The sequence below is a fragment of the Rhododendron vialii genome, chromosome 2a, assembly GCF_030253575.1.
Source record: "Rhododendron vialii isolate Sample 1 chromosome 2a, ASM3025357v1".
In the NCBI taxonomy this organism is placed as follows: Eukaryota; Viridiplantae; Streptophyta; class Magnoliopsida; order Ericales; family Ericaceae; genus Rhododendron; species Rhododendron vialii.
This window is the reverse complement of record NC_080558.1, coordinates 45,059,952-45,086,846: the sequence shown is the minus strand read 5'-3', so window position 1 is coordinate 45,086,846 and position 26,895 is coordinate 45,059,952. Positions and strand designations below refer to the sequence as shown.

At 38.3% G+C, this 26,895-nt stretch overlaps 2 protein-coding genes and 1 pseudogene across 3 annotated transcripts; 1 reads left to right on the top strand and 2 right to left on the bottom strand.

The window, feature by feature from the left end:
* Positions 1 to 10,408: 10,408 nt before the first annotated feature.
* On the top strand, positions 10,409 to 13,433 carry LOC131314851 (transcription factor MYB15-like). Its single transcript, XM_058343738.1, has 3 exons — positions 10,409 to 10,621; positions 10,748 to 10,877; positions 11,978 to 13,433. The coding sequence occupies exons 1-3, from the start codon at positions 10,489 to 10,491 to the stop codon at positions 12,648 to 12,650; spliced, it is 936 nt and encodes a 311-aa protein (XP_058199721.1). The 5' UTR covers positions 10,409 to 10,488; the 3' UTR covers positions 12,651 to 13,433.
* Positions 13,434 to 14,136: 703 nt separating this feature from the next.
* LOC131317593 (pentatricopeptide repeat-containing protein At3g57430, chloroplastic-like) lies at positions 14,137 to 16,746 on the bottom strand (annotated as a pseudogene).
* A 1,409-nt stretch (positions 16,747 to 18,155) lies between these two features.
* LOC131314837 (probable polygalacturonase) lies at positions 18,156 to 24,924 on the bottom strand. 2 transcript variants are annotated; one of them, XM_058343715.1, is made up of 6 exons: positions 24,711 to 24,924; positions 23,719 to 24,051; positions 19,739 to 19,859; positions 19,447 to 19,621; positions 19,262 to 19,332; positions 18,156 to 18,947 (listed from the first exon to the last, which is right to left on the bottom strand). In XM_058343715.1, the coding sequence occupies exons 1-6, from the start codon at positions 24,732 to 24,734 to the stop codon at positions 18,244 to 18,246; spliced, it is 1,428 nt and encodes a 475-aa protein (XP_058199698.1). In that variant the 5' UTR covers positions 24,735 to 24,924; the 3' UTR covers positions 18,156 to 18,243. The 2 variants fall into 2 exon arrangements, with proteins under 2 accessions (XP_058199698.1, XP_058199707.1); XM_058343724.1 differs by lacking the exon at positions 24,711 to 24,924 and adding an exon at positions 24,282 to 24,652.
* Positions 24,925 to 26,895: the final 1,971 nt, after the last annotated feature.

Below are 26,895 nucleotides of genomic sequence, written 5' to 3'. Positions count from 1 at the left end.
TTTCTCGGAATGTGGTTTGCGGATATATATATAGTCTCCTTCTCCTAAGGACCACCTTAACTTAATAAAATAAGGACCTCCCTTTCCCGATAGAATTTCGATGATCCAAGCCGCTCAATCTGTTCAGAACGTGATTTTAAGGGTACCCTCATTAATCAACAAAAAAAAATGACCGGAAGGGCTTCATCCGAGCAGTTTTTGTTTATATTTTATCAAACGGTTCAAATAAAAACTGCTCGGATGAAGCCCTTCCCGGTCATTTTTTTTGCTAATTCCTCGCGGGTACTCTTAAAATCACGTTCTGAAAACATTAAGCGGCTCGGATCATTGAAATTCGAACGGAAAATGGGAGAAAATGACTGTATATGTGTGTGTGTGTGTGTGTGTGTGTGTGTGTGTGTATATATATATATAGTCAGTCTTAAATGAGAGAGTCTTTATTTTAGTTAAAATGCGGACCTTCTCATTTCTCCCATTTTTCGATCGAATTTCGATGATCCGAGTGGCTCAATGTGTTTAGAACGTGATTTTAAGGGTACTCGCGAGAAATCAGCAAAAAAAAAATACCAGGAAGGGCTTCATCCGAGCAGTTTTTGTTTGAACCGTTCGATAAAAAACAAACAAAAACTGCTTGGATGAAGCCTTTCCCGGTCATTGTTTTTGCTGATTTCTCGCGAGTATCCTTAAAATCATGTTCTGAACACATTGAGTGGCTCGGATTATCGAAATTCAATCAAGAAAGGGAGGTCCGCATTTTATTAAAATGAGGTGGTTCTTATGGGAGACGGACAATATATATATATATAGCAAAAGTAACAATTTTCTTAAGAGGGAAGGGGAAAAGGGAATACCAACCAAGGGTTGGAATATACATCTAGATGGGACAAGTCTGTTCACACCTATATGGGCAAAGTCCATTACATCTGATGGCCTAAAACCTAGATAATACAAATAAAGCCCAATAACATTAGATAGCCAAAAGTCCAAATCTTACAATTAAGCACTAGAAAATAAACTTAACCCACCAAAGTGGGCTAGGCCCAGCCCCAAAAAAACCCAAAACAAATTGTGTACAAGATTAGGGTTTGCAGATCCCTCTTATTAGGGAAAATGATGGCCCAAGACATTTTTTGATAATTAATACATGCCAAGGACAATCTAAGAACATTTGTTAATGCTGAAAATGTCGTTGGCGGATATTAATTATCAAAACACGTCATTGGCCATCATTTTCCCATCTTATTATGGCTTTATCCCAACAATCGTAACTACTTACTGTATCTTTTATGCATCTTTTTGTGTAGATCAAATCGTCACAAGAATCTAAATGATTCGATAATAGTACGTACATACACAACTTCATACGGGGACCCTTTCATTTTTTATTTTGCATGACCTTCACTTGTCTGATTATTAGCCTGTTTCTTAGATAACATTTTCAGTTCTCATGCACATGTAGCGCTTTTCTTTTTATGGATAATCAGGTGTCCGGCCATCTTATGTGCACCTCGAGTACTAATACTGCATGTGTAGCTCTTTGCCGGATACCAACTCGTATAGTTTATCATAGCAAACGGTCTTGGATCGATCCACTGATGAACCGAAATTGCTTCCAAAATTTAAGTTCTTTGCTATTTGGTTTCAAAATGTTCACTCAATTCCACAGCTAAGCCTACAATTAATCCACCAAAAAAACTTATGAAGACTATTTAAACTCCCCGAGAAAAAACTCAAACTTCACATTTGGAAAATATGGTTTTAGTTCTTCTTCTGTATTAATTAATCAGAAATGATATTGGTACCGACCAATATCATACCGACGGCCGTGCTGGGCCGTCTCTGGCCACCGGACGATCGATCCGAGCCCTCCAAAAATTCTATAAAAAAAAAATCGAGTGGGCTTGCGCGGGAATCAACGGCATAAGACGTGCGTAGGTGTTCGATCCAAACATCAACGGCATATGTTTAGATTGAGCACCTACGCACGTCGGATGCCGTTCCCGCGCGGGCCTACTCAATTTTTTTTTAGAATTTTTGGAGCGCTCGGATCGGCCGTCCGGTAGCCGGAGACGACTTGGCGCGACCGTCGGTACAGATAGCAGTACTCTTAATTAATCAATTGTACATATTCTCATACTATCGCTTTTTGGAAACCAATTCAGGCCGTGCTCAGTGGTCGGGAGTGTTGCATGAAAAATTGGTTCCCAAGAAATGTGAAGTAAAGAAAAATGATATTTATTTTCTTGTTTGGATTTTCTTGACAAGAAATTTTGCAAAAAATTAAACAAGAATTTCTTTCTTTTGACAAGATTTACTTTGCAGAAAAGTGTTTGAAGTAAGAAAATTGAAATTACGGGTCTTACAACTTTCCAGATAATTAACACAAAAAAAAGGTTACCGAAAATTTGATTTTCCCATCTTTTTTGGTGTGCGTGTGCGTGTGTGTGTGTGTGTGTGGGGGGGGGGGGGGGGGGGGGGGGGGGGGGGGGGCGCTAAAGGCAAATCGTATGTACACTGAATAGAACAAAATACAAAATACTATGTAAAAAAAGCAAACAGCAAATTGAATAGAACAAAACCTAGTACTACAAAACTTCCTTGCTCTGAAGCACGAAAGAGGAAATCTTATGTGTTGTTTAGTATAAGCTGCCAATTTACCATAAAGAAAGATAGTGCGATCGGGTCAGACTTTTTAGCCAAAATGGGGATCCCGGGTGCAGAGCGGTTGCTCCGACCATTTATCTCGGTAATCAATGACTTGGATCTTTGTCAAGCAATTGACGGCTTAGATTTGTATACGCTTAGATTCAATCCGAGTTGTCTGTGCCGAAATAAATGGTCATATAAATCGCTTGACACTGCTTTATAAGAATACCGCTCAGCAGCATCCCTATGAGCACGCTTAGTTTCGCGGGAGCGAAAAGAGATTTGAAAATGATCACAATCATGTGCCAGGAAGAGTCATCATCCTACAATAGTACTACTATTTGGTGTAGACGATCCACCATAGGAAAAGTCATCCTGGTACCTTGATCGTTTGAGGGTTTTGAGGAAGGTTTTTAAAAGTAATAACTAAAGACATAAAAAAAATTTATTGAAACCGTACTCAGAGGTCTTGAGATTCTAAACAAACAAGCTCAGGTCGGAATAGGGGGTTGTGTCTTGTGTGTTTGTATCGCTTTGTAGATGGTTATTGGGAGCGGTTTTGTGGGTTTTTTGGAGTATCTTTTTATACAACTGTGCTATTCACACAGACGATCATGTACACAGATCACGCACAGATTTTTGTGTGGGGCCCACTACGGGTCCCACATAAACAATTCGAGTCGTTCATGAAATGTAAAACATGTTTTAGAGAGTCCCTGCGAAAAATCAGCTCAATCCAATTATTTAACTTTTCATTCGGATTTCAAGATAATGAAAAGTTAGATAATTGGATCGAGCATCTATAGGTATTGGATTGAGCTGATTTAAAGCGAGAGATCTTGACAAACTGTTTTACATTTAATAAACGGCTTGAATTTTTTATGTGGAACCCGTAATGAGCCCCACACAAAAATCTGTGCGCGTGCATATCATCTGTGTCCACAGACTTATTGCTTTTTATATTGACATCTTGCCAATCCCGGTTTGTTATTTTCTAGTATTTGGGTTCTAGCGGGATATAATCTTCGACGCGAGAGTTTGCCATTCTTGGTTTGCTTCTTATCCCATTGTGACGTCTCTGCTTAGGGGGTGTTCGGACAAATAAGCCAAAGTGGCTTATTTTTTGTCCTTATTCAAATTTTTTTTTCGTCTTTATTCAAAAAAAATTGAATTTCGGTCAAAATTTTTTACTTTTTAGATTCCTCTTGTCGTGAGGATGCAATAATCTCCAAAAAAAATGACAATAAGCCAAGTGATATGAAATGACAATAATCTATGCGCGTGAGGATGCAATAATCTCCAAAAAAATGACAATAAGCCAAGAGATCTTGACAAACTGTTTTACATTTAATGAACGGCTTGGATTTTTTATGTGAAACCCGTAATGAGCCCCAAACAAAAATCTGTGCGCGTGCATATCATCTGTGTCCACAGACTTATTGCTTTTTATATTGACATCTTGCCAATCCCGGTTTGTTATTTTCTAGTATTTGGGTTCTAGCGTGATATAATCTTCCACGCGAGAGTTGGCCATTCTTGGTTTGCTTCTTATCCCATTGTGACGTCTCTGCTTAGTGTTCTCTCAGTATTTGTAATTTGATTTCAAAAATTAATAAATTATTCTTTTCCTTAAAAAAATTCCTCAATAAAAAACCGTTAAAAACCATTAGGGAGTCAATTTTGACAATTAGTATTTTATACCTGCTCTAATTGCCATATTGTTATGCTGGTAATGAATAATCTAATTACAAGAGTATAATATAAGGGAATTGATTTTCATGCTCCCCTTTTTATAATTCACACTCTTTTTTTTTGTCTTTATCCACTTGAATTATTATCTTACCATTTATTCAATACACTTATTCACACATGCAAAGACAATATTGTAAATTCATGTGGATATAAAAAGAAAAAAGGGAGTGTGTATGGCTAAAATGGGAGTGTGAAAATCATTTTCCTAATATAATTAATCACACGAACAAAATTATCTCCTCTTCTTCTTCTTCTTATTTTTTGGTGTCAAAAAGTGAGAAGAATTTTATTCATCTGATAGGCGGAGGAGCCTAAACATCAGAGAGATGCAAATCCCATGGGGATAAAATGAACGTCCACAGGCCGGACATGCCATTGAAAATGGCTTTTTGAGCACAACAGTGTGCAGCTATATTACACTCACATTTAATAAAACCAAAATCACATGAATTGAATGATTTCTTCAAGACTAAGCAATCATGAATAACCACTATTATGTCGGAGGGAGGGTCTAGATCATCATCGCATTTCTTCACAATCGCCTCTGCATCCAATTCAATATGCACCTTAGGACATTGTAGAGCAATTCTCAAATTCAACCCATCTCAAATGTCCAAAGCCTCCGCAAATTATCTCCTTTGATGCCGTCACTTTTTCCACTTTCCATCCAACATATCCATTAATAATTATTAAACCCATGTGAGGATTAGGGCCTTTAAGCTAGCAATAGCCTAGAGCTAGAAAAAGGGGCTCAAGATGATTGACTTAAGATATCAGAACTTCTAATGAAGGGAAAAAGGGCCCATTTCATTTCATGATTAATTAAAGGATAGGGGGGTGTGTAGAATTTTGTCAACAAAATTGCTATTAGAAGAAATAGCATGAAGTCAATCATAGAACCTCATTGAAGTGGAAAGGGGTTGGTTATTTTTAATAGAAAGATTAATTAATTCGAAGGATCAATCTCACAGCTCACGTACGGAAATTCAGATAAAGTCGAGATTAAATCCTTTATGGTCTGACCCAACACAAAAATTAATACCATATGAGTGAGAGTACTCAAACCTGATAGGTTTCATGAGATCCCTAATTGTACGGTAACTCCAATGCGGCAAACCCAGGAGGTTAAAAGAGGTTAGGGTAGAGAGGTTCCATCAAAGTGTTAATTATAACTTAACCAACAAAGGAAAAGTCCCAATATGTTGTCTTCCTAATCAAATTAAATTAGTTTCCAATTAATCTTATGGGGTGGGGTCAATTGGGACTCCATTTGCTCCCCCTTAAAGCTAAGTCTAATCATTTCTCCTTTTCAATTCCTCCCAAGAGTCTCTTTTCCTGTTGAAATAATTTTTTTTCCCGATGGTCACAGGTGTCTGGGTCAGGTTACGCATATCTCGACTATTCTTCTCTCCGGTTCGGTCACGAATCAAGATGATGGATTTGATGGCACGAAGGCGTGGATGGCTGGCGAATTCACAAGAATTTTATTCTCTTGCGATCTGGTCCCAAAAAATTGTCAAATTTCAAACTCAGAATATCTAGATTTACATCATATCCATGTTACAACTGAACTAGCCCTAGATTGAAATGATTTAATTGTGCTTACATTACTTTCAAAGTTAGATTGCGATCTAGCAAAGCAAGCTAGAGTCACTCCAATATATCTTCACATCAATGTGGTGGATGATTTGTATCAATCAACGGACAAACTTCATAATCAACAATTTTTCTACGTAGAGGATCATGTATGACTCTATGTTTGACTCCACTACTCACAACACTAACGAAAATATACTTAACATTTGTTTCTTATTTAGGTAAAACCATTTAAATGTATTTTACTAATGAACATCATTTCAATAATTGAGACTCTATAACCACCACCCACATAGACACCGAATGGGGATGTTGCCGAGCATTTCCTGCAAAACAAGTGCAGAGCGGCCAATCGGACCGTTCATCTTAGTAATCGCCGGCTCGGAATTTAACCGAACAATGGACAGTTCAAATTTGTATGCGTCTGAGCTGTCCGTGCCAAAATGAACGGCCGGATCGACTGCTCAGCATTGTTCTACAGGGAGATGCTCGACAGCATCCCCTGTCCACACAGACACATACTTGCACAATCGTAAGTATATATATGTGTCTACATGTTTCTTCATCCGTTCTATTTTTGTTTGTCTTGTTATGAAAATCCCACCAATTTTCGAACTAAAAAAGAGGTATTTCATTGACAATTTTTTTCAAATTTTTAAGTCTCAGTTAGTTCTTGAAAAACTTCAAGAAGTAAAGGACGTGGATACTTGTGAGATTTGAAAACCGAGAGTACTTACTTGCAAGCTAGCATAGTTGTCTGAGTACTCAGATAAGTTCATCTAGACTCTACCTAATTATCTAGATCGAGGGTTCAACTCTTGACCACCGCTAAATCCATATACAATAACTCTTTAGTGTGTGCTAATTGTATGAATTCCTTGTCTTTTTCTTCTCAGACAAATTAACTACTTCTATCGACAAATAATGAAACCCAGTACCCCAATTGTTAGGAAGAGCATGACTTAAGTCACATAATGCGCGTGTGCGAGACCGCGTGAAAACATCTTTCGAAACATTCCAAACTATTAAAATTCGCAAAATGAGGAGCGTGAAGCAATGATTGAAGCAGGAGCCGAACTGCAGATCGAATTCTAGCTACTGAAGAGATCTGAACGTCCTAATAATATAAGATAATCGAGTTTATGGGAGTTAATTAACTATAAGCATTTTAAATGCTGTAGACAGTTGAGTTCAATGACAAATAATGGCAAGAACAACAATAATTAGGTCTGAAGACCCGATCGATCAATGATTAGGAAGAACAATTAATGAAAACCAAAACTCTGCTAAAATATTATTGTATGGATGATATTGGATAAATACTGTACACTATTATAAAGAGATGTTGTTGAATAAATGGCCATTAATTGCCTCGTTGAGTTCTCACACATACTGATAAATCGAGAATGCTGAGAGCACCGATCACGGTGCGCGTACATACGGCGTAGTACCACACGGCGCCGATGTACGCGTATGTATGCACCATGGTCGGTACCAATATTGGTGCTCTTGATAAATACCGGGTCCCATACGGTGATATGTATGCTGTATGTACGCACCATGGCTGGTACCAATAGTGGCGCTCTTGAGAAATACTCTACTGGAGTATTACCTTTTTGTTGGTAAAAAAGAGAGAGTTAAAGTTGGTAGAAATTACAGAAAGTCTAATGGTACAGATTTTAAATCTGTACTAGTGGGTATAAATTCATTTTGGGTTTAAAAAAAATGATCGGAGCTGCTCTTTTTGTTTAAAATACTTTGCTTATGGTCATTGCAAAAAACAAGCTCAATCCGATACCGGTAAAAGTATTTACGAAACAACTAAACTTTGCTCTAGAATTCAGCCTTGAATTTTGGGACAAAGTTGAACGTTTTATAGGTGCCTTAATCGATATTGGATTGAGCTTATTTTTCATAAGAGCTGTAAATAAAGTATTTTAAACAAAATAAGCGGTTCCGATAATTTTTTTGAGACTCAAAACAGGACAAAAAAAGGTTTGTACACAATGGTACATAATTTATATCTGTACCAGTAGCACCGTTGTAGAAATTATGATGAACTAGGAGACAATGTACGTCCAAGAATTTAATACACAATATCTGATTGGTAGTATAATTATTCAGTGAGACATAATTATCAGGCCTGATTAGGCCCCATTCCACTTTCTCCCAAATTTTTTTTTTCAAAAAGAAGGTAATTTTAAATTCAAATATAACGGAAATGATGAAAAGATAATTTTTCAATTTTTTTGCACCGTTTAAAAGATCTCAATGAGATCTATGAAACAAAATCCATATTGAAAGAAAAATTATTTACATAAACACATAATTTTTAACCTTAAAATTATCTTTTTTTTTATTTTTTATTTTAGAAAGTGGAACGACCCTAAGGTCTAGAATCCATATCTAACGGGCTTATCAACAACCTACTATTACATTGAATGTATGACGTCAAAAACATGCTACTACTTTTTAAGAGCAACAACACGAGCAGAGCTAAAGAGAAGATTTTGGTAAAATAGCTATACAAACTTTGAAAAACCATGCTACACCAGAGTAGCAAAGCCCCAAGGTAAAATACATTTGTTGTTTTGGTTCGGCAAAAATACCTATCAACTGTAGCTATGTATACATAAACAAATATTATTCTTCCTCTCTCTTCTCTCTATAACTCCTTCATTCTCTCTCTACCCCTCTCTCTATCTTTCCCTTTTAGTATATTTTATAACGATAAAGAGGTGTAATAGAGAAAATTAGTGTGGAGTTGAGAGAAATTTGAGTAGGTAAAATAGAAAAAATAGATTATTGGGTAGGTAAAATATATTTCACTGGTGTACATGCTCTAACACGTTTTGGCCCTCATGATCCCCCTCTGATTGGGAGATGCTTGTTGGTAAAGCGAAGATATGATGTGATGAGTGGCATAACCTCGGATATTCTTTGTTCCGGTTTCTTCGCTGCTTTATGCTTGTACTTTCAATTTCCGTGTTTGTGAATTTATTCATTTAAAACATTTTTCAAACACGTTTTGGCCCTCATGCTCGCGCTCTTATTGGTAGATGCTGCCAAGGTGTTTGGTACAAGTGCAGAGCGCATTTGAACCGTCTAAACGTGTTTTTAGTCTGAATTGAAAAACAAAGTTTCCGAGAATAAAGTTATTGTTGTTCTTGCTTTTTTTAGAGAGAGAGAGAGAGAGAGAGAGAGAGAGTTATTAATACATAAAATAATTGCTCACAAACATTTACTCGATCAATGTTTGTGCCAAGTTACTGTAAGCTGGAACAGAACCAGGATTTTATCTTAGTTGTGACGAACATTGTAGTAAAGAAGAAGAAGAAAGAGGCCACAATATGCATATTTATTGACTTTAGGAAAAAAAATTAAATAACAGACTATAAACTATAATGAATGATGTTTGTCATATGTATGTACAATACCAAGAAATTAATTTTAATTTAATCTATCTAGTATCTACTAAAGTAAGACATCTTCACATGTAACGCTCTTTTCATGATGTCGTTAAAAGCATGTATGATAAAATCGGCATCTTAGTCTTTTTATCGCGCTTTCTAATTAAACCGTAGTCTATATGGAGGCTTTAATAAAGTCCCCATTTTCAATCACGCTTTTGACCTGTGATAAAAACTCAAGAAAAGACCGGCCGGTATGAAAAGCAATAAACGAGATTATTAAATATACCTATTTCATGATGTATTTGATTAACTAAAATTCTCTTTTATCTATTCTGATGTATATGTTCTCATAAGTTCCATTTTAATATCATAGTTGATAAAGTGATAGAAACTCTCCAATAGAACTCACCGTGGCGGGCCTAATCTTGGAGGACCAATCCTAGCGCCCATTTGCGGGAGTTTTAATTAAAATCAGGTCAAAGCTCTATACAGACTGATCCTGAAAGATTTGATAGCACCTGAGAGATTTCAAACGTGTGACTTAGGAGGAGGTTTTCCCCATTGGTCTCTCGGTTTCTTGTAAACAACCAACAAAGGTTGATCAGAGTACGCCATGCATAAATGGAAGCATAGTACTACTACTACTACTACTACGTACTACATGTCTACGTAGACCAAAAACATATCAAAGTTAATGTGGTGTGAGATGAAATGTCATTTTAGGGTTAGATGGAAATATGGGTCCCATATAAGGCCCTCTCATGAGGTTTAATTGTTGGGTCCACTTACTACCCCTTTTTTTGGTAATGCAAGGTGTTCAGAGCTGGTTTATGCACGCCTCAAACGAATTCCTACAATTTCTCTTACAGCCATTTCACATGCGCTAACTTCAAAAATAGCTGGCAAAGAGAATTGAACCTGAAACTTTAGGAGAAAGCAAATCCTTAAGTCCCGGGCCAATTTGTCCACTTACTACTTCCCTGAACATTTATAAAGGGCTGCAGATTCACCAACATTTTTCTCAACAAATTACCTGTTCTCCATTCAAACAAAAGAGGAAGAGAACAAATAACTTGGTAGAATGGGACACCACTCTTGTTGCAATCAGCAGAAAGTGAAGAGAGGGCTTTGGTCACCTGAAGAAGATGAAAAACTCAATAGGCACATCACTAATCATGGCCATGGCTGTTGGAGTGAAGTCCCTGATAAAGCTGGTTGTCCATCTGATCATATATATCTTCTGTATCTCCAAATTTATTTGCACATCCCTATATTGTGGTGAAAAATGTGTATGAATCTCATGAAATCTGTTTTCGGTTTTTCTTTTTTGGATTCGCTAGGGTTACAAAGATGCGGTAAGAGCTGTCGTCTGAGATGGATCAATTACTTGAGACCTGACATTCGAAGAGGGAGGTTTACACCGGAGGAAGAGAAGTTGATTATCAGCCTTCATGGTGCAGTTGGCAACAGGTTTTGAGTTATTTTATGTCACATAGTTTTTTCCCCATTCCAAATAGACCCATTAAATCACCCTCCTTTTTTTTTTTTTGGGCAAAAAGGAGTTTACTTATCATGGAAAAGAGTTAAAATGATTAAAAAGAGCATGATCCATTGAGTCATCTTAGAAAGTGTTTGGTTCGGCGGAATAATATTGGGAAGAAACAGAATGGTCATTTATCAACCTCCCAAATGGAATGACAATTCTTCTATCTAAGTCGATATAATTAATGACTTTATTGAAAACGTACATTCTGTCATTCTTGTATATCATACCTATTTTTGAAATGAGAATTCTGAGAGAGTAATCGTTTCATTCCAACTTCATTCTAGTAAACCTAACATTTCCTTTGGGCATGATCATTAGTCGAGGTACTTACATGTAAGTTGGTTCGGACACCTAAATTATAAAAAATAATATATCCTTATGTTGAGTGCTTCTGCAAGCAACTGGAAGAACTAATTATTGATCCCATAATTGAGTCCTCAAAATTAATTAACTTAGGAATGAAGTTAATGGTACAAGGTTCAAGAGCACATGCATGTTTGTTTAGTAGGTGGAGGGCAAGTCCACTGTCCAAGTAGTTCCTAGGGTTGAGTCATAAAACATTTTTGGCAGATGAAAAAACATTGCAACTGAAGAGTACATTATTGTCACATCTTGACATTTTGCTTCTTTTTGATTACTCCTAATAGCTAAGACTATGGGCTATAGTTCAACCCCAAGAGCTTGGCCGGGTGGTCTAGGCTTGTGACTTAAGCATTCGCTTCTTCCTAAATTCTTAGGTTAGATTTTTATAGCTAAGATATCTAGGCCAGTTTACCCGCATCTCAATCAATTCTAGGGGTCCAATCCCACTGGCTAGTTGCGGGTAAGCCAATTAAAGTCGAAGCAAAGCTCCATATGTACTGACTAACACCTGTAAGGTTTCGAACTTGAAACCTTAGAAGAGAGCAAATGTTTAAGTCAAGGCATTGACTACTACCCGGTTAACCACTTGGGGTTAAGAATGAAGCTTAACCACTCAACACTTCGGTCTTCAAACTCTTAAACATGCATGATTGTCTTGTAGATGGGCTCACATTGCAAGTCACCTGCCAGGGAGAACAGACAATGAAATCAAGAACTACTGGAATTCTTGGATAAAAAAGAAGATCCGAAAGCCAACAGCACCTTCAACAGCTAACAGACCCGGTGCCGAACGTCGTCCCGAATTCGGTTACCCGGGAAACCAAGTGGATTTCCTAAACCAAAACTTGGCAACAACAAAGCAACCACCCCCTCAAGATGCCCCATTTTCCACTCCTAGCCCACTGTTTATGTTTGACAATGGTTCCGTACTCGAGGGGATTAGAATCTCGGACGGTAACGAAAGAGCAGATCTTTTTCATCACCAACCGATGGAATCGAATCCCGAAACTTGGAATATGAATCAAATACAAGAAGTTCCGGTGTTTCCCCCTCTGGACACGAATTACTTGCCGCCGTTGATGGAGAGCATGGTGCCCATGCAAGTGCAGGCTTCGAGTATGAATGAGCAAAGGGAGAAGATGGAGTTGGAGTGCTTGAAAAGACAAGAGTTGAATGAATGGATTGTTGAAGTTGAATCCCAACAGTGCCCAAAATTTCCATTTTGGGACCATTTTGATCATCAAGGACCACTGGTTGGAGAGGAAGTTCTTGCACCAACTTCATCAAACCTCGAAACCATATTATCTTCTTATCCTTCTTTAAAAGGTATATAAGTGTGATTGCTATTTCAGAATCTTATTTTTTTATTTTTAAAAAACACCAACACTCATCTTTTTTTCATGTTTTATTTATTTCCAAATAAAATCTGGTTTTCAACAGTTTGAAATGGAAAAATGCTAATAACAGCCCAATGGGTTGTCAATAAGACATGAAAATGACGGAAAACCCCCGTAAGTTTCTATTCATTAAAGGCCTTGGAAAGCATTAAAAGTGTTTGGAAAACCGTGATTTTTTCAGTCTTCTTGTCTTATTGACAACTCAGTTGATAGTCAATATATAGCATGAAAGTTTGGAATAATCTTTTTAAGTGTGTTTTCTTAGGACTGGGTTTCCTCCAAAAGCATCCTCACAAATAAGCTTCAAAATCCATTACCAAAGTGAGTTTTTGCAAAAGGTTCTCAATAATTGATTCTGAAATAGAATATGCACATGACGAAACGTCGATGGTGTACCGAACCAGAGTGTCTGTTCTGAATATCGATGTCTCAAGCTATTGAAAACAGATTGTTTGTTTGATTTGTAGAGCTTCTTAACTTCCTTCATACTTTGAGTTATGAGTGATGAAATGAGAGAAAACGCAATGGGAGCATGCATGCAGTGTTAGTTTCCTGGTCTATTGAAACAGAAAAGAAAGGGATGTTTGACTAGAGAGAGAGAGAGAGAGAGAGAGAGAGAGAGAGAGAGAGAGAGAGAGAGAGAGAGATATGTGTTCTGCTCTTTTACTGTGTTTGTCATGGAGCTGAATAAATGGAATAGATCCCCCATTAACTTTTCCAGTTCTGCAAGGCTAATTTGATTCCTTGTACTTCTTGATCCTGCCATGCCTGGAAAAATTGAAAACTAGGAAATTATCGGAAAGGGAGATGACTATGAAATGCGAGAAATTTTTGGGGGCCGAGCAAGTACCACGTGGCGGTCTCCGACACAATCTCAACCGTCCAAATATATTTAAACGGCTTAGATTTATTCTCTCTATCTCCCTTCACCCCACCACATACTTTGTGGTTGAGAGAAAGTTGAGGCAATATCCCGAGGACATCAATTGACAGCCTTGCCAATGAAAATGACAAAAAAAATCACATACTTCAGTACACTTTATATACTTTCAAAATACACTCTCACATATTTCTATATACTTTTCACATGTTTCAATACACCTGGTAAATCTTGACAGAAGCCAAGTGAGCTCTTTTAGCAAATATCTTTGATTTCAATAGCATGCATGCATGGGTTGGAGTGTATTATTGGGGATTCTATTATTGGTTGCTGACCAATATACCCTTATCCTTGATGATTATATGATACAACATTAAAAAAAAAACAAGGAATAGACCATTTAAAGAAGTATACTGTTTTTGGGGAGTCTATTATTTGGATTTCTCTTTCAAAAAGTATACTGTTTTTTTCCTTCATTTTTGTTTCCACCATTTAAAGAAAGCAAGGGGGATTACTTATCCTGCCAGGTGTCACAATATTAACCTAACAATAGGCCTCAGGATATGTAATTACACCACAAGGAAGTAAAGTCATGGCCATCGATCAAACATATCAAGAGGCAAATGATAAATGGAATACCACATAGCAGAACCACTAGTGAGGGTATTGCCGGATTATCATGTGTCATTGCTTACGTGATGTTCTGGTTAGACTTGTTAATAGACCATTCGATCCGAATATCACAGAACTTGAACCCATCTGATTTTTTGAATTATCAGAACTTGATCCAAATCTGACTTTCGGAATTCGCCCAGAATGACGGATTCATGTAACATAGCGTAACGCTTCTCTATCCATTCAAGAGAGTGTCAAAGTACTTCACGAAGGTTTTTAGTTCTCCTCATGATTCAGTGGTTTGAATCAAAACTGCCTCAAATCTTCACAAAATCTAGTACAGAAATATGGAGGACCAGTTCAATATGGTTTTCAAAACAATTCAACCCCGAGTCGCTACCATAATCGTTGATGGCGTCTATTATTTCGAAGTTACTGTCTCTGTTACGGCTTCTCTGATTAGTTCCCGCATTCCATTCAAAACCTCATAACTTGTTTCACTCTCCGCGTAGCTCGTATCAGCCACGCTAAACCTATGCATTTCTCCTTTCACCTCTACACTGCTCCACCCTTCTCCTCTTTTGAGCTCCTCCGATCTCCTCTCCTCTGCTCTTGCCTTTGCTGCCTCTTCCCACATTCCAACACTCGCGTATACATTCAATATAGCAACTCTCCATACATTGCTATTTGGATCCAATGCGGAGAGTTTGGTTGCTGCTTTATCGGCTATTTCAACATTCTTGAAGAGTGCACAAGCACCCAATAGAACTCCCCACACATCAGGGCCCGGTTTTATCTCTATGAAAGCTTTTGCTTCCTCTAGTCTCCCTGACCTGCCCAAGAGATCAACCATACAAGCGAAATGTTCCATTCTCTGATCAACTCCGTATTCTGTTTTCATGCATTCAAAATTTTCAAAACCTTCTTCTATCAACCCTGAATGAGAACAGGCAGAAAGAATGCTACCGAATGTGATTTCATTTGGCTTGTAGAGGAGCCACTTTGTGCATATATTGCCAAAGGTTAGGTCTGTCTCCAATCATCCCCCGCCCATACCCCCAATAATTGGAGACTAGATGGGTTATGTTATGTTGTTGTTGTTGTTGTTGTATTCATTCCATATGCTGCAATCAATGAATTCCAAGAACCCAGATCTCTTATGGGCATCTCTTCAAACATCTGTTCCGCTAAGTCAAGCCTGCCGGATTTTCCATACATATCCACCAAAGAATTTTGAACAAAAACGTCAGAAATCATGCCTGCTCTCATAGTATAACCATGAATCACTTGACCAAGCCGTTCAGATGCCAAGTTTGATCATGCCTTAATCGATGCAAGCATTGTGATAAAATCAGGAAAGATGTTAGTTATCTTGTGCCCCATAAGTGTGAATATCAGTAAGAAGCTTTAGTACTTCACTAGGTCGTTCACTCTTCACAAGGCCTGTCGCTAAAGTATTCCAACTAGTTATATCTTTGAACTTCATCATTCTGAAAAACTGAAAAGCAAAAGCAAGTTGACCACTTTCGCCATACATGTCCAAAAGTGAGTTTTCTACACAGATGCTAGGGAAAAATCCATGTTTAATCAAGTATCCATGGATCTCTTCTCCAAGCATGAAAGAGCCAGAATGGGCACAACCCTGAAGAAGAGCTGCCATGGTCTCTGGTCTAAGGAACCAACCTTCACCAGCAAAACAGAAGTCGCAAAAAAGTCGTACAGCTTCTTTGAAGTAATTGTTGTTATTATACATCTCAACTAGAGAATTCATCACAAGAGCATTTCAACACCATTCTGTTTTCATAACCAGTCCATGTACCCATTGAATAACACGATATTGACGAATCGAAGAGCATGCCATTAACATGCTCAAAACAGTTACCACATTTGGCTGCACCCCATCTTCTTGCATTTGGAAGAACAAAACAGGAGCTCTCTCCATCATTCCATTTCCAACATGGCCGGAAATGACTGTAGTCCAAGAAACCACATCTCTGCCACTAAATCTATACAACACTTCTTCAGCACTCCCTAGCAGCCCGGATTTTGCATATGCATTTATCAGAGAATTTTGGAAAAACTCATCTCTATCATACCCGTATTTTATCGCGAAACCGTGAATAATCTCAACGAGTTTCAAGTCACATTTCCAGGCGCAAGCCTGTAAAAGCACACATAATGTGTATTCATTAGGAGGCAATGATTGTAACATCTGCTGAAAAATAATAGAACTTCATCTACGAATCCCTTTTGGCTATAACCCGACATCATCGACGTCCAAGACGCAACAGTTCTGTGAGGCATATCGTCGAACACTTTTGCTGCATACTCTATTTGGTCACATTTCGTATACATGTCAAGAAGGGAGTTGTTAATCAAGCTATCAGAATCAAGCCCTGATTTCAGTATCTTGGCGTGAACGCAAGAACCCAGTTTTGAGTTTCTTTTGGTTGTGCACAAACGCAGGGAAGATATTGCATCAGAATAAAGGGTTTCACTTTGTGAAAGATGATGAGGTTTTGGGGGGTTGTTTTCGTATCAACTAGCAAATCTTGGGTATTGTGGATTAGGGGAGAGGGTGACTTCAGAGAATTCAAAGGAAGAGTGGACTTTATGAGTGGCCAAATTGAGGTGCTTTAGAGATTTGGCATGGTGGATAAGCCTCAGTCCTAACTTATCCTCATTGAGGAGAACTCAAAAATACTAAATATTCTACTTGTTAAACGAATCAAACTACTCGAGAGTCCGAGCTCGTATTTCTTTATTAAAAGTTTGTTAAAGATTGGTTTGCTATATAAACAAACCAAATTTGAACATGTTTATGTTTTTAAAGCTCGTTAAGATTTCAAGTCAAACTTAAATAAACTATTACTTGGCTCATTTGGATTCGGCTTATTATGTATAAGAAATTTCAATGTTGAGATAGACTCGTGTTTGGCTTGATTGAAGTTCGTTTGAGATCAACTCATCTCATAAACAAGCTAAGTTCGAACATATTTTAAATCTTGTTAAGTTGTCAAATCAAGCTTGATCAACTACCTGTTTGGCTCGTTTGACTTGTTTATCGCCCCTAGTCTCACTAATGTCAAGTATCTATGCGTGAGCCTGAGAGTCAAAGTATCATTTAAAATACCTCAAACTACCAAATTTCGTGCAAGTAAGAATTGAGAGCAGAAACAAACAATCAAGCCGGAGAATGTGTGAGCTTGGTGAGAGAAGTTCAGATGTTCTGTTTTTTTTTTTTTTTGGAAGACTAAAAAATTTTACTATACAAAGATTACATGAAAAGTTCGGATGTTCTGTTAAGAAATATATGGAGCACATATGCATCTACTTTTATAACCGGGTGTCCGAACTCAATTAGCCACACCTCAATTATTTCTGGGGTCCTACAGCTGATGATCGGACAAATTTTCACTGGCCCGCATTTCCTTTTCCATTTTACTTGATGTCATGCTTCCACTCGACTAACCCTTTGAGATTTAGCGCACATGTGGATTTGGAGCACAAATTAAGATTGTGACCAATGAACAACCTGAATCCATGTCATGATTCATGATGTGTCGCATTTTTCAATTATATCTAGAGAGTACTTTTGACTTTACATGATATTAATGGCAAAATAAGATCATTTTGGATGAGAATTTTGCTACGCAGTAAATTTCTTAGCATTATTACCCAGAAGAATAAACCAAAGAACAACAAATTACTTATTGTTCTCCATATTGTTTTGTTGGTTTTGCAGTTTGGGAACTCATTCTCTGGTCAAATTTCAAAATACTGTGGTAACCAAGTTAAGACCCAATCAGTTTACCAAACAAATCATGTTAATTGAACAACAAAATTCTTGTTAAGAACTTCATCTTCTTGAAGCAAAAATCTCAAATTCAGCTGAATCTGCAAATTCCTGAAGCCATTTCCAGCCATCCATATATAAGTCCGTATCCTTTATCGAAGTAGTAGTATCGATTTTATCATTGCTCTAGAGGAAACAGGTTTCCAAACAAAGCAAACAATTAAGGACATAGCCATGCCTCATAAATATTTACTTCTGTAGGAACAAGTCTGAACTTCTACATTCTCTATCGGCAGACATTCCGTCGGAAAATTACATTCTGCAAACTGTCCTTGGTCAGGCAAGAGGTCACATGGCTTAGGAACGACACCACTAGTAATCCCAGAAACATCAGAACAATTCCACGGAATTTTCTTCGACGTCTTAGAAATCTCAATGGTCACATTAGATATACAAATTCCTGTGAATGGATCACCGGATATTCCCTGCAACCTAGCAGCCATTGTCACATTCTCAGCAACCATATCGCGGTAATTGATATTCTCTATAACAGGAATTGCATTGGGATCGTAGTTATTATCGGGATGGGACCCATAATCTCCAGTCATCCAAAAAGCCCATTTCATGGTTTTCATAGTCATTCCTCTCACGTATATGTCCTTCACGTACCCTCCTCTTCCGACTGCAGTTTTGATCCTTACTCCTGATTCTGACTTGATGGCTAGGATGTCTTCGGCCCTTACATCCTGGATCCCACCCGACATTTCGCTTCCTAGTGCAATCACTGCACTAAATGGGGAAATGCACGTGAGCCGTTTGATTACGAGTTGTTTCGTTGGCATACCGAAAGCTATTCCGTACTCATCCCAGCCACTCTTTACAGCTACACAATCATCTCCGGATACAATGTAACAGTCTTCAATTCGGGTATTTAAGCACGAGTCTGAAGATCAACAGAGCATAAAAAGCAGATAATAAGCAGAATGTTTCTATTTGATCCCACACTTTTGCATACAGCTTGTAAGATAATTGTATCCTTTGTGTTGGGTTAGCAGCTTTCGATAATATTTTCTGGATATATTTTCCAAAAGCACAGAACTTGTTGTTTGGCGAATTTCAAAACTTGTTTCCTTCCAAAATTTTGAAAATATTATCAATAAGCAAAACATCAAATGACTCATATTCAGAAGAATATTTTATCTGCGAGACTAATTCTGAAAAGAACCAGCAAATGGGCTTAAGTTTCTGTAAACTTGCCTGGATTGATACCATCAGTGTTTGGAGAAGTGACTGGTGCAAGAATTGTAAGTCCTTGAACAATGACATTGCTGGAAATGCGAAATGCGGATATTACACTAGGTTTCGGAGAGTGTGATAGTTCATGAAGCTAAACGAAGACAAGGAGTGAAAACTCAAAAACGTGATAGGCCGAGTGGAAGAACCTGCTATAAACTGGATGAACATTCCATGATGGCGAATTAACCAAAGTAAGATTGGAAATTTGAATGTTATCCGAGTACATGATCTCAATCAGGTAAGGCCGGGTGTATTGTAGCTCTCCCTTATGGAACTTGTCCCACCAGAGAGCACCTTGGCCATCAATGGTGCCATTCTCCCCTGAAATCAAAACATTGTCACCAAATTTATTTATCAGATCAACATCAGTCAGAATTGCGGTGTGTGTTTTTAATAGTTTTAGCAACTCAAACATGCAATTTTTTTTGTTCTTGGTACCTGTTATAATAACATCAGTGAGGTTGGTTCCAAAGATAAGACTGATGTATCTTCCACCGGCAGTGTCCCTTCCTCGGCCATAGGAGGGTAGGGGATCAATCACAGCCCAATCGTCCACGTCCTAAACCAATTGAAGAAGGTTGGAAATCATCAGCATACACGTTAACATTTGTTATGAAATTTCCCTTCTTGATTGTTTGGATTTTCTGCATAGATGCATTTTGTTCTAAATTGGTCATGCTTCAGAGTCAGACAAAACATGCCCTCTCTTTGGAAACCTCTACTTGTGTTCCACTTCCTCTGGATGGTTGTATCACATATTGTTAAGGGCACAGAAGATTCATACTCATTTTCCCTTTAGCACTTGCAATTCTAAGAAGTACGGAATACGGATACTTAAAAGAAGGCGGCATGTCTGTGTCCCACACTCCTTGGACACTCCTGCACACATGCCCAATACTCTTTTTTTTTTTCTTGCCCATTTTTAAAATTAAAATCTTAATTTGGAAACGTGTGCGACACTCTTTCTGCAATGTGCCCAACACTTCTTTGGTGTCTAACAAAGGAAAAAAAATGCGATTGGCACTTTGTGAAAAGTCTGGCCCGATGTATTCGGCTATTAGCGTGAACAAACTCTGAAAATTCTGGCCCGATGTGACTCTATGAGACGATAGTTAGATGAAATTTTTGTGCGAACAAACTTGGTAAAGAAAACAAGTCGGGTATTTAAATATGAACAGATTGTTTGTGTGAACAAACTTGGTAAAAAAAATTTGTCTGACTACCATCTCATCGAGTCACATTGGGCCAGACTTTTCAGAGTTTGTTCACACTTGCTAACACATAACTGTCAAGACTACGATATATAAAGTTGGGAAACTGTGTGTGTCAGTGTGTGTACAACAAGTATATGTCCCGATTTACATACTATACAAGACACTCAAGTTATGAAGAACCTAGAGTGACATGGAAAATAAGAATTCCTTAAATAATAGGGCATTGGCACAGTCAGGAATCCTTAATGCATCTTCGAGAAATTCCAAGTGATTTGAAATATTATTATTTGTAAAAGTTTTATATAATCGTATCCAACTATCCCGACGCGTCTATGTCCTATATTTCAGAGAAAAAAATGTATCAGCATGTTCGTGTCGTGTCATTTTTTATATCCTGTGTCCGTATCTATAAGGACCGTACTTCTTAGAAATTGCCATAAATGCAGGCACAAAGCAAGGAATAAGGTTAGACAAAGGAGTGGAAACAATCCCGACGTGTCTATGTCCTATATTTCAGAGAAAAAACGTATCAGCATATTCATGTCGTGTCATTTTTTATATCCCGTATCCGTAAGGACCGTACTTCTTAGAAATTGCCCTAAGTGCAGGCACAAAACAAGGAATAAGGTTCGACTCTCTTTGGACCCGTGTTCTTAAAAGTCATTACCGTTCTACCACTGCAAGGTGCTCTAGGCCTTCCACCACTTGGAAGGGTATTCAAACGGGTAGAAAATTTTTCGAAAAGGGTACTCGTACCCGTTTGGGTAATGGGCTATCCACGTCTTTCTGGGGTGATAATTAGACTGGGAATGGATCTCTCCGCTCTCATATTGAGGGGCCACTGCATGCCCATGAATATGATCTTAAGGTTAAAGATTGCTGGGCTAACTTCAATTGGCACTTTGGCAATATTCCCTTTGACTTTCCTGATACTATCCCCACCTCCATCCTCAAAACCACGTTCCAGTGGTATAATACTACACCTGACCGCATCATTTGGAACCTGACTCCTAATGGGGAGTTTCACTAGTTCGTTGGCCCACACTCTTCTCTCTTTCACGGTCCCTAACAACATTGACCACAAGTGGAAGTGGTTTTTGGCGCCTTCCTTGTTCATACCGCATCCAACATTTCGTTTGTCTGGCTTCCCAAGATTGCCTCCAAACTTGAAATAACCTTTTCACTCGTCATATCACCAATCACCAATTTGTGAGTGGTGCCCCTCTGCTATGGAAACAGCCTCCCACATTCTCCGTGACTGTCATCGTGCTGTGAGTATTTGGACTGCCGTCCATTTCCCCATGGGAAATCTCTCGGACGATCCGTTCACTTGGATTTTTAGCAACTCTAAGGTTAAGGGAAGCCACCGCTCGGGAACTCCTTGGAATATCATCTTCCTCTTTGGTCTTTGGCATATTTGGAATGACAGAAACAAATGCCTCGTTGACTATAATTCCAACTCGAATTGGGCCGACCCTACTTCAATTGCCAGCTCCATTGTGAGCAAATCTCTGGAATGGTACTTCTTGGTTCGGCAACATCCTTCTGGCCAAAAAAGAACTGTCACCATTATAGCGAGCTCTAGCTTGATGGCAGAAGTTCTAGCCTTGCGTGATGGACTTCTGTTGGGAAAAGCAGAGGGTGTGCGGAATTTGGAAATAGAAACTGATGCTCAAGGAGTTTTCCAGCTCTTGCAGGATAATCAAATAGCAAATCATCCACTTGGTAATATTTTACTGGATTGCAGGTCTCTCATGGAGGAGCTTGAAGCGGTGTCGATCAAGCACATCTACCAGGAAGCAAACCGTTGTGCGGATGAATTGGCAAGTGACGCACCTATTTCGGTGGGAGATTTTTATATCTACCCTTGTATTCCTAATTGTATTGTTAATCTACTTTATGCGGATTTGATAGGGGTTGTATACCCCCGGATTGTAAATGCTATTTAGTTTTTAATGCAACTTTCAGTTACCCAAAATAAAAAAGGAGTGGAAACAAGCACCATCACTCCTAAGGCAAAAAGGAGGGAATATGGGTAGGAGACTTAAGCAGGAGTATGTCCATGTACATATCTACAGTCAGATTACATAATTGAATCAGTGACTATGGAAATGAGGTTGTCAAAAGCACGCAATCTACCATCATTCTTGTGCTGTTAGCTCGATGAACTACCTTGGAATCGAATTAAAACCTATTGACTAAAATCCGTATCATACAGTTTTAGCCTGTTGTCCATCGCAAATGTCATCCACCAAAATGTTTGGACCTAGAAATCCTCGTAGCCATGTTTTGTAACAGACACGGAAATCCTCTTAGCCATGCTTTGCAACAGAACATGATCCTGACTCTACGGAACATAAAAGACCAGAAAATCCTATGCGTGGATAAGGACATGTCACATGTGGCTACTCCCATGATCACTGCTTTACCATTTTCTTTTGGTTAGGTCACATGATCACTACTCAAATCCTGCCACACAGTCTTTTGGTTTGTTCTGTATGTTATGCTTCAGCTGCAATATCCTGTGTAGCTAGTTACCCCTAAAAAATATCCTGTGTAGCTTATCCCTGTTATTCTTCTTTCTTGCCACAAATTAGGCTGCGTTTGGATCATGAATTGGGGGTCAAAAAAAATGATAGGGAAACCCAAAGAAACAAATTTAGATTCTTCACTTCACGAATCTCTCACAAATCCACAATCCGAACACAGCCTGATATCGGTCCTAAAGGTCAAAACAAAATGCCAGCAGTTACAGTTGAATTGCAAGAATCATCAGAAAATCACTCTTGAACAACGAAGTTCAATTTTCAAGCTGGTTGTTATATTTTAGGAACCATACTATTTTTTTTTTCCACCTGCCCTACAATTTGACAAATCTGTGAACCAAAGGTTCAAGCTTTTTAAAATTAGTCCTCTTGTTCTTTGAACCCTTTGGGTGCTTGTTGTTCGTAATTATCATGTGCTTAGGCTTGGGATTTTTTTTATCAAATTGGTGAATGTATATTTTTATTGTCCTCTTCTCCTGGGTTTTAGCCTTTGGACTCTCATGAGTCATGTGTTTCTCTTCTTTATCTATGAAGTTCTTGTTTTCTTGAAACCAAAAAACCAAAAAAGACCCCTCTTGCTGATGTTTAGCATGTGGCTTAGACAGTTTACTGAAAGAAGGTAAATGAAAATTCACTCTTGACTCGTGGAGAATCAAACCTGTGAAGCAAGAAGAACAGCATCCTTATCAAGATAGAGAGTGAAATGACTGGTGAGATTGAAGCTTCCTGTCAACCAATTTCCAGGAGGCACAAAGAGTTGCGAGCCACCGTCGGATTCAAACTGGCTCAGATGGGTTATCGCCGCCCTGAAAGCCTCTGTATTCAGTGTTGTTCCATCCCCAACACCACCAAAATCCGTCAATGATGCACTGTGAGCTCTGCAACTCATAGCTGAGTACTCGAAGTAGTGGTGCACCTGAGCTTTCCGACCATCAACACTGAGCGAACTCAACAAAACCAGAAGCAGAAGTACTGAAAGTAACTCAAATGCCTGTAATATCAAAGAACCAAATTATTGCAAAACACCCTTGAAATTTTAAGAAGTAGTACATAATGTGAGTACTCAAATAAGACTAATCCATGTACCAGTGGAAACACTAATCTTCCTAGGTTGTAGTATTAGGACAAATCTAAGAAAAGTGATTGTAAGGCTTGATGGTTTATTGGTTAGGCAACAGTTTGAATAACAAATGATAAGATACCTGAAAGTAACTTAAATACCTGTAATATCAAAGAACCAAATTATTCTAAAGCACCCTTCTTGGGAATTTGTAAGAAGTTGTGTATAATGCGATTTTTTGTATATATACGTAACCCCTTTAACAATGGAATCAACCAATCTTCCTGTCATGTGAATTAGAAGAAATTCATGAAAAGTGACTAAGGAAATCAGGCTTCGCCAAGAGGCCTTGGGCCTAACGGCATTAGGGTGCGCTTAAGTGTTTGGAGAAAGGCGGTCGTGAGTTCAACTCCTCCACTAAGGTGTTAATCTAACTATTCTAACAATACTGACTTTCGCCCATAAAATAAAGAGAAGAAAAGGAAATTAGGCTTCATGTTTAAGAAGGTTAGGCAACAGCCTTATCAAAAAAAGGTTAGGCAACCGCTTGAAGAAGAAATGATCAAAATATTGGAAGAGAAGAGAGTTACTTGAGTTCTTGTTGATAACTCCATCGAACCCAGTTGGGAATTTGCTTTGTTTGGAGTCTAACAGAGGCATTTCCACAAATATATAGAGTGCAGGACTTGTGCATAATGTGGCCACCACTTCTCTTTTCTTTTTTCCCTTACTTTACGCTATTATTCGCCTGCCAAGAATTGTGGGCAAAGGGAAAGCAAGAAAAAATACAGTTGAAAATCCAAGTACACAAGTTGGGTTTGTCAATTGCCACACTCCACATATTAAACTCCCCCTCTGCCCCTGGCTCCTGTTCTTCTATGACATTGACAAGCACATGCAGGTGAACTCTGTTAACAGGATGGTAAAAAATCGGGAACACAGCTTCTTCCAACTCCGAAAAGACTTATTAAAAAAAATCTTACATAAAAGAAACAAAAAGTCTAGAAACTCAACATTAAAACACAATCCGGATACAACTGTGTCAAGACCAGTTCGATACATGTTTAGAATATAATTGTGTCCAAAACCGTTCGTTGTACACACTCGTGACTGGAGTTGTATTCCTGACATTACTCCAGAGAAACTTCATCTTTTACTGATAAGGACAACAATGATAAGATTTATGCAGCAGTTGAATTGGCCTAATTCCCTCCCCAGTCAAAAAGTTGTACAGGAATTTTTACCAGTGTTTAACCATCCCTAAATTTTCTTCTAGCAAAATTTCTTTACAAAAAGAAGAGGGTGGGGCAAAAAATGCCAAAAAAGTAAAATAAAATAAAAGGATTTTATGATGGGCTGATGAGGCACTCTTTAACATGTGATGTTCCCCATAGAGGTATTTGGGCTTCGTCCATTGGGTGCTCTTGATTGGTTTCTTGTCAATCATAGATTTTGGGTCTCGGATTGAGTAGATGATTGTTTTTTGAGCATGATGCTATTTTCTTACTTCTATTAGTCTTGTATCAATTTTAAGATTAATAAAAAAAATTTTGCTGTTCAAAATAAATATTTAGAGAGATTTTTTTTTGAATAACCAGATGTCCGTGCTAACTTATTTACATTTCGATTAATTTTGGGACCCTAAAGAAAACGACTGGACATAACCTCCCAGAGGCCAGGATTTCGAATGTTTTGATGTTCGTGGTAATGACTTAAAAATATTTAGAGAGTTGAAGGTATGGTTGACTCAATGTTGGCCACAACTTTAGAAGAAAAAGCATTCCCACTATTAGATTTCGACAAGTAATGTATCTTGCCTTTTATTTTGGCAGGTTTTCTTAATGCACATTATCTTCACTTCCTTATGATCACGTATCTTACCATACCTGACCCTTTGGAAATCCTACCTGCTCCTAAAACACCAGTGGTGCACGACTCAGACGGCAACCCTCTTTGGTATGGTTTATCAATCGGAAATGCGTACACAGACACCGACTAAAGATTCGACCACAAATTGCTTCGCAGCCATCAAACGTCGATTGAAAATACAATGGCGCATGCCTGTGAGATTTTCATTCTCAAAATTAGTTAGGATCACTGGAGATTTTATTCGATCGTTAACTTTAGACTCCGAAATTAGCTACGGTGCTCGTAAACTGACCGATAGTAAAAACTAAAAAGAACAAACATCTTGATACAGAAGCTACACAAGTTTAGTCATCTGAATGTTGTGGCCGATAATCCAGTGGAATGTAGTTGGTGAGGGTCCCCGTAGTCACGATCCCTTTGTCAGACTTGCACGCCTGTTATATCCCGTGACCACCTCTCTCTCTCTCTCTCTCTCTTTCTCTCTCTCTCTCTCTCCTCTTCAATCACGGGAGCTCGTTAAGTTGATACTTGAAAGCTTTTTTTTTGTTGATCCGGTTGATAATTGAAAGCTGAGGGCCCTTTAAAGAAGGGGGCAGCCCCTGTCCGGTCTTCAAAAGTGTCCAGACCGGTCCAGTTTATCCAGTCTACCTCTCAGATCTGTAACTTTACGATCACGTGTATAAAAAATAAATTTAATCTGATATCGATAGATATATTAAAAAATTGATTAAAGTCGATGATGTAAGTTTAAAATCATATTTTTTTTGAACGGCGAAGTTTAAAATCATATTAATTGTCTAAGTGTTACGGATTTTTTTTTTCTATACCTGCCGATGTTCGATCAAATTGAGATGTTACACATAGGGCTGGGAATTTCCGACACGAATACGACACGAAATTAGCAGG